Source organism: Thermobia domestica, chromosome 5 (assembly GCF_964235325.1).
Source record: "Thermobia domestica chromosome 5, izTheDome1.hap1.1, whole genome shotgun sequence".
NCBI classification, from domain to species: Eukaryota; Metazoa; Arthropoda; class Insecta; order Zygentoma; family Lepismatidae; genus Thermobia; species Thermobia domestica.
The window spans coordinates 308946232-308958278 of NC_137458.1; the positions used below are offsets into that span (position 1 = coordinate 308946232).

The 12047-nt window shown below is 38.8% G+C and overlaps 1 protein-coding gene across 5 annotated transcripts in view; it reads right to left on the reverse strand.

Annotated features, from left to right (window-relative positions):
• LOC145686776 (netrin receptor UNC5C-like) overlaps positions 1-12047 on the reverse strand; it is a 773553-nt gene that overhangs the window by 325997 nt on the left and 435509 nt on the right. For all 5 annotated transcript variants that reach the window (XM_081760434.1, XM_081760431.1, XM_081760432.1 and 2 more), the window contains one exon: positions 6789-7073. In XM_081760434.1, coding sequence (XP_081616560.1) covers positions 6789-7073 — 285 coding nt within the window. The remainder of the gene's footprint in view (positions 1-6788; positions 7074-12047) is intronic.

The window sequence follows — 12047 nt, forward strand, 5'->3', positions numbered from 1 at the left end:
TTATATATGGAGAACTGCATACATGTAGCCAAACCCAAACTATCACTTAACCCAGTATGATATCCTTATTCCGCAAAAAAATACGAAAACTTGATTTAGGGGCCGTTCAAACATTTTGTGGTTCTTGATGCAAAAACTAATTATTGGCTAAGATCGCAATCTTTTGGTGCATATTTTTTTTTTTGGGGGGGGGGATTATTCCTAAGTTCTTTGCCAAGATCGCCATCTTTTGATCCATTTTTTTTTTTTTTTTTTGTCATTCCTAAAATACTTGTTTATAAGAGAAATCGAACGTACAAGCCACATATACGCGTTCAGACATAGCCGACACATGTCACAGCAGGTACATCAAGCAGAAAGTTCAAAGTTGGTAAGAGCACCCACCGGTCAAGCACACCTCAGATTAGTTGCATTTCACACAGGTAAGTTGCATTTCATTATCTCGTTTCAGTTATGAAAAATAAGCAAAAGGAAAATGGAAAATTTTGTATTATTTTAAGTAAGTCAGGCTCTTAAGGATGGCGAGCCCGAGCTCGACTGAGTGCTATTGCGAGCTAGCGTGAGCCTCATTCAGACTAATGACCACGAGCCCCATTGAGAATGGTGTACGAAGTCTCTAGTTGTAAACTCTGATTGTAAAATTGCCATCTCTAATTGTATTTTTGGGGTTACCGTGACTCAGTACTACAGCGCTTACACTGATTCGATCCAAATAAGTTTGTGATAGACAACATCGACTCCGTGGGGTACTCCCGTTTCCTTCCACATTATTGTTCCACCGATTCTCTTATCATCATTTACTTGCCTTAATCATCCGTCTCACATAGCCTCACAGGCATAATCGTGGGACGTTAAACTGAGACACTTCATTTCTGACTATTTTTGGTTGAGTCTCGCACAGTGTAACAATACGCTAGTTCGTACTACTGCTACCGGTATAACATTTTGAAAACGAAAAACGAGAGAAAAAAAAAACAAAAGAAAAAAAAGAAATCAGCGAACGAAAAAGTTTCACAGATTCTTCGAAATCAAATTTACGAGAGGCCAAGTCATTCTATGGGGAAGACGGCAGTGGAGAAAGAAGGAGAACTAGAAATAAAAGAAAAGGGGGGCGAGATACGGGGAGTACGATAGATGCAGAGAAAGAAGAAAGAAGAGGATATAAACGTAAAAGCGGAAATGAAGGAAACGAGATGAAATAATGATTACGTCGTTCTTCTATTCTTCTTCATGTTTCCAAAATGAGTAGATAGATAGATTCAATACTTTTCTTCTTTTTTTTTTTTAACCTACTCTAGATATGCTTTTGTTTTCTTCTTTTTTCTTCCTCAGATGCTTCGAGTCAGAAGTTTACTTTGATGATGTAATTCCAATCACCTTTTCTCTCTTTCCCTCTTACGTCTGTGTTTTGTTACCCTCGTTTTTCTCTTCGTAACTTTCACTCATGTTTCTCTCTGTTTCCCCTCTCCACTCATTTGATATTTATACTAAAAGAACACAACTTTAGAATCACCTAAAAACATTTTACTACAAGTATGTGTCTATAAATGTATTGATTTTTTACTATAAAAAAAAATAGCAGAATATCCGTTCTTTGCACATGAAGAGTACGTTTCATTTTGCGCATAAAGGGCTGAAATTGGATTTAAACTGCATCGAAAGTGTCACTATTCATGTCACTGACCCCGAAAACTATAGATTCGATACTAATATCTATCTTTTTCGATCATTTTTACGTATGTATATCTCCCCCTCTCCAAGTTATGGGTCTCAATTTGGATTTGAACGACACATAAACTGTCACTGTTTATCTGAGCAATCCCGAAGGCTATGGTTTCGACACTAATATCGACTAATATCGATCATTTGTATATACATTGTAATATCCCACATGGTGTTGTGTATAAACAATTCTACACACCAGTGTTTACAAACACCACCACGTGGTTTAGCAAGAGGATTCCACACACCAGATGGATCTACAGTCACATGCAGACGTAGGGCTTCTGGCCCCTCTCACGGAGCAGATGATGTCAACGGAGCAGCAGCGCCATCGCCACCCAAGGACCTCTATAAATTGGCTGGACGACGGCAATTCTGGATCAGTCTTCTGGTGTCCCTCCTACTGTTTGCCACGGAACATTAGGAGTAACCTAACCCCAGGCCTCTAGTCTGTTACGGGACTACGCCTATCCTATCTCCTGGCTTAGCCTGCTACGGGACTCTGTAGAGATCCTCTCTACGATCTTACGGTCAAAGACTACCTGTAACCAACCTTGCAAACTTGGAGGGATTATTTGTACAGTATTTATAAAAAATACTTTTTATAGTGGAAATTTTATAATAAAAGCCGGCAGTGGGAGTTGATTCCGGACATTCTTTTTATTAACGCTCTACCTATACCTATATGGGACGAAGTTTTACAATATTATATATACCTTTCCCCCTGACCCAAGTTGCGGGATTGAATTTGCATTTTTTTTTAAAATGGAAGTGACCCTGTTCATATCAGTGTACCCGAAAACTATGGATTCGGCACTAATATAGATTATTTTCCATTATTTTTATATATCCTCCTCCTGGTCCTCCTCCTCCGAGTTGCGGGCCTGAATTTGAATTTAAACGGCATCAGAAATGTCACTGTTCATCTCACCGACCGCGAAAACTATGGCTTTGACACTATTAACGATCATTTTCAAATATCTCCCCCTTCCCCTCCCTTAAGTTCCACCGTCAAAGTAAAATAATAAGAACTATTCCAGGACCAAACATCATCTATATTGAAAATTTTGTTCGAGATCGCTCCAGTGGTTCATATATATATCTATATATATATGATTTGAGTGCCCCATGATTTATTTATAGAAGTTGATATGTTGATGATGTAACTTCCGAGAATTCTAAGCCTGTCGAAAACATTATTCATTTTTCATACATAATCTTTTCTGATACTTGCTTCCATGGTATATACGAAGGAAATGACAACACAACAGCAGCGCCAAACGAGAATGCAGATACGAGAAACAACAAGTCATATTGCATTTTCTTCTCAAGAAAAACAAAACACTGCAGAGCAACCAATCATCGTCATCCTTGTGTTCTTTTTGTTGTTGTTGTTGTTGTTTTTGCACAAATATAATTTATTCATGTTATCAAGACTTTGTGGCTTGAATATTTCACATCGTTTTTACGCTACAAGCACACCAAGTGAACCTTTTCCGTGGGTTTATTGGTTGGAACCGTCAATCGAAGCGACACGGCGGAAAACTGTGAACAGACTCAGCACTGACAGTGTTTTACCACTAAATACACAAACAACATCCGCCACCATTCGCCCTTCTATATATTCCTTTTTCTACCGGGAGATTTTCCTCGGTTTTCCCCCCACCATTTTCTTCATATCTTTTTGTAGAATCATCCTACACAAAAGTCTCTTCTGCTCTACGGCCAATATATATGAGATCTTCATAACGGTAGATTTTGCTAGAAAACCGCATACCGCAAAAACCACCGCTAGGTTTTTAACTTTTTTTCTTTTCTCTCTTTCTGCCCTGTTCCCTCCCAACGAGCAGCCAGTTCCCCACCAAGGACGATTCTCTCTCTCTGGAAAAGCAAGCGAGCATAACTCTGCAAGGCAGACATTTTTTTTCTCATAGAAAAAAAAAGAGAGAAAGAGTTAGAAATGGGGTGGTGGTGGTGGTGAATGTAGGAATTAAATTGTCTCTCTCATCCTCCTTACTACCCATACCTATTTCCACCACCATTACTTTAGAGCCCACGAGAAAATTGCTGCGTGAAATCCTTTTAACTTAAAGCAGATAGCATTGTTCTCATCACGTTTTTAGTTTCCTCCTGTTTCCTCTGAGAGATGCATTACTGTTGTCTTCGTTATTCTATGGACAAGAACGAGCGACAATTCAAGTAACAGTCAGTGAAACACATCTCTCCGAATCACGAGTTATTAGATAAACTTTTTTTTTCTTTATCAGTTGTACCAGATTACGTTATTTGCGCTTTGTTTAATCACACACAATCAGAAAGTGTCTAAACACAATCTATGCCTCGATGTTAACCCAGCAGAAATTTGCAAAAAATAAACGCCATATGCCTTTAGGATAAGCAATTGAATGATAATGAAAGAACTGGTGGAATGAGAAAGTGGGAGAACTCCTAGAAAACTCACGGACACGGTGTTGTCCACCACAAACTCACCTGGTTGGGGATCGAACCAGGGACTCCAACGCACCAGAGGTAAACGCTCTACCACTGAGCCATCGCGCCCTGAATTTTGCAGAAATAGCTTCCTGCAATTGCAGCATACCTGGGGTAGCGATATCCGGAAGACACGTGAAAGCACACTAGCGACATCCATTGACGTGAGCGTTTACTCTTAGGAATTACTGTGACAGACTGAAATGCTTGCAGTTTATCTTATACTCCTTATATTAGTCCAACCAACATTACAAATCTCCTTACTCAAGATTGTAAAGAGTGTCAAAGAAACAACGCAACTTTTAAAATGCCTGCCTTTTCTGTTGTAGGAAGTTGGCAGCACTGAACGTTGCACGATTTTCATCTCTTGTCTTTGTGGTTGACAGACACGCAGCACCAAATGGTGCACGATTGTCATGTGCTTTCTATACGGGCGGTTCACGACGGATAACTAAAACTACATCGGTTACTGTGACAACGCACTGTCCCGTCATGAAGCCCTTCATTCCTACTCGTACAGAAAATAGATGACGTTCATGCGCTATTCGGCGCTCCGTGACTTCTAACTACAAAGACAAGACACGAAAATCGTGTAACGTTCAGTGTTGCTAACTTACTAGGAGCGAAAGGGCGGGCATTTTAAAAAGATGTGTTCTTTATGGGACTCTCTTTATTGCATTCCAAGACGGTGTGACGCACAGGTCGACATGTTTGTATTATTATTACTATTATTATCTCTTCTCTACAGATTTGAATAGGCGAGCTGCTGCATAAAAAAATTAAGAGAACGGAAGACAATTACATCCTGCAGGCCAAAGAAGCCAAGGAGAATTAATGGAACAGAATGGTGGAGGAAGCAAGAAAACTCATGGAAAAATCTTAGCACACGATGTTTCTCACTATGAAGTCATATGATTTGGAATCGAACCTCGGACACTTAATAATGCCACTTCGTGCCGGAATGGCTAACGACCGTGCTTTCTGCGTATGTGGTCCCTAGTGCGATTCTCAGTTTGGGGCCTTTATTCTGCCTTAACTCTATATTGAAATCGGAAGTGGCAGAAATCAGCCACTTCCGGTTTTAACGTTCATCGCTACGGAGTAAAAACTGTAATACATAGCGAGAAGCACTTTTCTACAATCAATTAAGCAACCCAAGAATAATTCAATCTCCACTCTAATATTTCTATTAAAACCGAAAACGATAGAAATCTAACACCACTTCCAGTTTCAATAATAAAATATCACGCCATATAAAGCAAACGCCTTTAAGTGGAGTAAGTTATATGTGAGAGATGACACAAATGTTAAAAAGACATCTTGTCGTGGAAGTAGATGTTCGCCGCTCTTTAAAATGAGGGCGAGCGCACAAATCCTTTCTAGTAACCTTGCAAAAGTCGTTTGTTCCGGTAGGTAGTAAGTACACTATCTCAGCCGTAATGACAGACAGACAAAGCTCGAATTGTAGGCCTCTATGGGTTCCAGGGAGTTCCCAGATTGGGATCCAACCAGTATATACAGGGTGTTTCAAAATGAATATTGGAATTTCAAGTCTTCGTAGTATTTATTATATTATACGTACAATTATAAATAATACATGAAACGAAAGAGCAATTCAAAAGTTTCTGCTACAAGTGTTCAATGTGGGCATCTTTCGTCACAAGACACACATCGAGTCGATAGGCGAGAAAGGCCCATAAACCTTCCACCGGGATATGGCAAAAAATGTATTCAATTTAGGGGAATCTCATTGCCACTGTACCATCCCGTGGTGATTTGCTGACCCCCAGATGCGAACATTATGAGTGTTCATATCGCCACTTAGGTGAAATGCCGATTTATCATTGAAGACTACACAATCCAGAAAATCTTCATCTTCATGCAGCAACATTTCATTTGGAAAGTTGGCACATCAACCGTAGCCTGTAGGTTTCAGAGCTTGTAAGAACTGCTAACAATAAGGACGTAGTTGTAAGCATCTCCTCAAAATTTTCCAGGCAGATGGTTGCATTCTAACTACAGATTCAGTCTTTGGAAAATGTAAAACAAAAAGCTTTCTGCTCACTAGTCGCCATCTTTGCTACTAGTGCTTTCTAACGGCAGACATAGGAAACTGTATGCGCATGCGTGCGTACAAAACTGTTTCAGTTGCTTTTTCATTGGATATATTATTTATAATTGTAAGTTAATTGTAATAAATACCTTAAAATCTTGATATTCATTTTGAAACACCCTGTATAACTTAATAGCGGCTTTGGCCCACCGCGCTAATGGGCATATCCTATTCTCAATAGCTGGAAGAGTCTATGATTTAAGTCTTGGCAACTTGAACAAACGAGTTACTGCTTCGTCAATAAAGCAATAAGCTACTGACCTGTGACATAGGGAACATAACCAACATATTCGGATGGCATACTCTACGGAGGTCTCTTCCTATAGAACCTCGCCGCGAAGAAAGGACGTAAACCCAAATAAATGCGTCAACCAATCAATGTTATTACAGAAATCCCAGGATTTGCAAAACATATTCATTGGTTACATGAGTAATAATAATATTATTATGAAATAACACTCACCATAAACTGTTAATTGAGCAGGCTCGCTGACTCGGCGACTGGCCACGTTTTCAGCTACACATGAATAATTTCCCATATCAGCAAGACGCGCCTGGACAATCAGCAGATGACCCTCACTTGATATTATGTAATTGGTCTCTTTTTCAGGATCAATGGGATTACCGTTGCGTAGCCAATAGACGCGGGGTGGCGGAACCCCCGGAGGAGGATGGCAACGCATCTCTGTCTGTTGCTCCAGTTCCACAGTTTGAGAATATGGTGGCGAGTCAAACTGCTTTTTCAAATCTGAAATTAGAAAAAGAACAAAAAAGATACTTAGATATTGTATTACAAAAAATATTAATCACATTTTGATATTGACAGATCAATACAATTTACAGACTCACAAATCACATTTGAAATATATTTATTAATTGCGAGGGTTGATCAGAAAGTTATGCTCCATATTTTACCTTCAAGAAATCTTAAAATTTCTGTTCCTTATCAATGACATTCCACGGTATTCCGACAGCGTAGTTGTTTTGGCATGCTGAAAGAATACGTAGTAGGAATTGGAATATACAATTAAACAAAATTAAACACCTGGCTTAACCGTTTAAAGAGGGAGCTAGGTTGCGCAGTGGTAGAGCATTAACCTCTGGTGCGTGGGGTCCCCGGTTCGATCCCAGCTCGCGTCAAGTGAGCTCTGTGGTGGACAAACACCGTGTTCATGGGTTTTCTCGGGATTTTCCAGTTTCCTTCTATTCTATTAATTCCATCATTGCATTTATTTCTCATCATCACCGTCCCCTTCAGCCTAGTCAACATAACCGTGGGACGTAAAACTCAAAGATTTCATTTCACTTTAACCGATGAAGACAGGGTTTTAATTCGATTATGCATGCTCAATACATAAGATACTCATCGGTCATTTCTGGATTTCTGCTCCGTGCATCGAGGACGGTTGACTACGTGTTGAGGTTGTCTCGACTTGGAAGGTGTATTTATTTGTATTGGAAGAACAATGTTTCAGTTCGTATCTCGTTAAGAAAGTTAGGTCTCGTCTCGCAGGCAAACCAACGCCGAGACTACATATCGTCACATGAAAACCAGAGGAACGTAACTCCATTTTCGTAGGTTTACAGGAGAGAGGACAAAAATATTATTTTCTTAGAAAGATGTGTTTTTAATAAGATAGTAATTCAGCTACATTACAATTAGGGATGCGCACGACACGAGTCGAGACAGGATTTTCCTGACAAAATTCGAGTCGGGACACGGCTCTTCCAATTGAGAAATATACATTTTTCGAGTCGAGACATAACTTTTGCAGCACATTTCGGAGACGAGATAGCTACAAATCTTGTCTCGTGCGCATCTCTAAATTACAATATATGAGCGACAAGGAGAACAGATGGCGTTACGTTCCATTTGCACCAAGTGGGGCTTTCAAAATTATGTCTAAACATCAAGGAAACGAAAACCGCATATTTGGGAGTTACGTTCCTTTGGTTCTCACGCGAAGCTATATTAGAAGTAGACTTTTATCTATCTTTGTCTACGTGAAATCCGAACTATATACTCCCATCGGGAATCGAACCCAAGTCCTCTTCAAAGCCCCAATTGTCTCATTATGATGACAAGTAGACCTACTGTCCTTACTGATAATTGAACTTGGGACTAGCCATACCAACAGCATACTTGTAAAACTTAAAAATTAAATTTGAGATTAATGTTCCGTACTTATGACTTTCGGATTAACGAGTGCAGGTCATAAGTGGCTTGGACGACTAACAAGTTACGGGAAGGAAAGAATTAGAACGCATACAACAAGAAACGCCCCTGCCCACAGATAACATCAATTTTCTTCGTGATTCGTGGATCTCTTGGTTAGTTCACTGGATGTGTTTACCACATCGAGATTGGGATTACAGTTAAACTTACTGTTGGAAGCAGATAAGCTCGCGTCGGGAGTGGAACCCGGATGTTCTCGTGTTATTTAAATATTTGCTTCATATTCTAAAGAACAGTGCCACAGTGTACATACATACATACATGCACAATTGAAAATAGTTTAGTTTCATTTTAGCGTACCAATCTACGGGCAGATTACTATTTTACATCCTGAACATTATACTAATCTGCTAATGTCAACAGCGCTGCGGGAAGTCTATCATTTAAGGAGGTATCCACAGTTATTTTCAAAGGAATACATACAGAACTGATTTTTGATTGCAAGTATGTTGGGATTAATTGGACGAATCACCTCCATTAATAAACCTGGGTCTTAACCTTTGACTCTCCCCACCTTGCCCAAAATTGATAGTGATCCGTCTGGTAGTTCTTCAGATATTGTCCCCGGATGGACAGACGGATACACAAAGTAAATTCCTTAAAAAGTGATCACAAGCAAAATAATAATAATAATAATTAGGATTACACTGAAAATAATAAATATTTAACAATTTTCCTATTCCTGTTAAGGTACAAGATCACCAGTTTGAGAACCATTTAGCCGGAGAAAGAGAGAAGAAAGAGACGTAATGCAGTAGAAGTATTCCTATGAACGCAGAGGAAATTATTTTGTAGTTCTTCCGAGAACAAGAGAATTCACTCCTCTAATATCCTATTTCCAAGACGTCCACGCTTCATATCCCATTCAGAATCCTTTTGTAGTTTATTGCGATGGGTCGGAGAGGGGAGGGAGGGGAGGGGGCATATAAGACAATGTAGTTGCGTTGTTAGCTGGAAACAAAAGAGGACAAAAAACGAGAAAAGAATAAAAGGATCTCCATTTCTAGGTGGTACACTCTCTTCCGTAGTAGCATTACAAGCTCAAAACAGGAAGAGAAAGAAAGAAAAAGGAGCTGCACACATTCTCCTCAGGAACGAGATAGTTGCTTCTCTGAAATAGAGTTCGTGTGCAAGGTTGCCAACTCAGTTAGTTAAATTTTCACTGCATGACAAGAAGAATATTTGAGAGATTACTTACATATTCTGAGATTTAACGCTCTTTTTCTGCATACCGGGAATTCATGCGACCTGCCCTTTTACTGTAACCCTTTTACAACAATTCATAAAAGAATCATTTTTGTATATCTAATTAAGATTATACTTAGAGTTTCCTACATAGAAATTATGATTTATAATTTTTAAAGAGTTTTGTTGTTGTTGTTGAGTTTAACATCCTCTTCAACAACGAGGCTATATGATACGTGATCCTATTGATTAACATGACATCCGAAACACATGAACTTCCGCCGGGAAAAGAAACCGCGTCTCCCACGCCAAAGGCGCCTACGCCAACCGCTTAGCCATGAAGAAGCTCTTTTTAAGAGTTTTGTTTCAAAACTCCGTGAAAATCGGAAATGGATTATTTCTACAACTTCCAGTTTGAATCTCGCATCCATCAACTAAGTAGATTCTTAACTTTTGACACTTTACATTCCGACGAAATTTGGTTGTGATTCATTAAGACAGTTTTTGAGATTTTTTTATCTTCCGGACGGACAGATAAGGAAAATACTAAGGGTGGCTAATTCCAGAATTTTTACTGTCCGAAGTACGCAAAGTAAAATCGGAAAAATTTCCGGATTTTTTTCGAAATCAAGAATTTTTGCGAAATCCGGAAAGTGAAATTTCCTATTCCGAAAAATAAAATTTTCCAGATTCCGGAAAATTTTAGCTAGGACTTTATTCAAAACTTGTCTCCAATCTTACCAGTAGAGTAGAGTTGTAATAATCATAATTTTATTTTGATTGGAGGTGCGCTGTAAAATTCCTAAGCAATTCTATGGCCACGTTCACAAATAGGGGCGGACCCTGGACGGACTCCTGGGGGAAGGTGGTGAAAGATTCTCAGTTTTCTCTATCTGACCAGACTTTTGCTGGGAGCATTGCTGCCTATGGCGCAGGAGAAGTAACAATGACCCTGCGGCCTCTGTGTTCTCCATTGACTTCTGTCGTTAGCGAACGGAATCCAGTTTTTATTTTGTATTCCTATTTTATTTACTACCAATTTTCTTTTGCTAATAACTTATTGGCAGTTTCTTTCTGTTATATTTGGCATTTGTAACACGAATTTGAAAAATATTTATCTAAATGAAGACTGTGGACATGAGGGACCCACACGCACACTAATAGCACTACTAATATTTTTGCATTATTGCTTATTACTTACTACTCATAGATATTTATTGGTTACAATGCAAATATAATACACAATAATCAAGTATTATTTATTAGTTACAAAAACACTGTTAGGTAATACCGTATCTCCCGGTCAGAATTTTTTGAGTTTCAGTTTTTTGTCGTAAATTACATTTAGCCTATTTAGACAGAATCAAGTAAGGATGGCAACCATGGTTCTCAAGAAGAAAAGGTTTGGTATACACTGAGAAAAGACCGGCTGAGTCTTCTATTATTGTGGATTTGTTGTGTGATTACTTTCTTTTCTCTCTCTTCAAGATTCTTCTTTCATTCTTTCGTCTTATTTTTGTTCTGTATTTCAATGGATGGAGAAATAAGAAGGAAAAAAAAAACTGAAATAGCAAAGAGTGAAGGAGGCTGCAATTCTAAAGAGCCTATAAACGGCATTCTAAGACATGGGTTTCCCTTCAATAATTGTTCCTCGTCGCTTTCAATGGACCAGAAAAAAAAGGGAGCAGCAACGGCCATTTCGTGTTCAGAGGAAAAGAGCCTTATTTTTAACAAGATACTGAGCACAACGAGTTGGAGATGAACACAAGGACGAGGCACTTGAATTACATACGAATAAGCGCTTGACCTCGTAACAGCATCAGTGTCTACGGACCCTTGCTTATATATTTATAATTTTCCACGTACTATAGTTAGAACATCGAAAGAATGTACGCGTATAAGCGGAAATACAGGAGAAACAGGAGCAGGGTTGCAGGAAATTAAAACAGTGTTAGCAATATTCTTGCTCAATGCTGCTTTAATTATAGCAAAGAACAATCAACCGCTTGATTCAAGTTTGTAGTTATTTGGGTCGTGGTATTAACCTTTTTTCCTGTCTATCTTCAACATCCTGTTTGTTTGTTTGTTTAAATATCTTTCATAAATCTTGTTTTCTCCACTTAAACGTCACAATAATAATAATAAAATATTACATTCATGACTAAATCGTGTCTTTGGACAGCTGTTATATATATATTTCTAATTTTCAACGCTTCATTTCGGTGTTCTATAGTACGAGCACCGAAAGAATGCAAACTGGTAAGTGGAATGACAGAAACAGCGGGTGTTAAAAGCAACTGC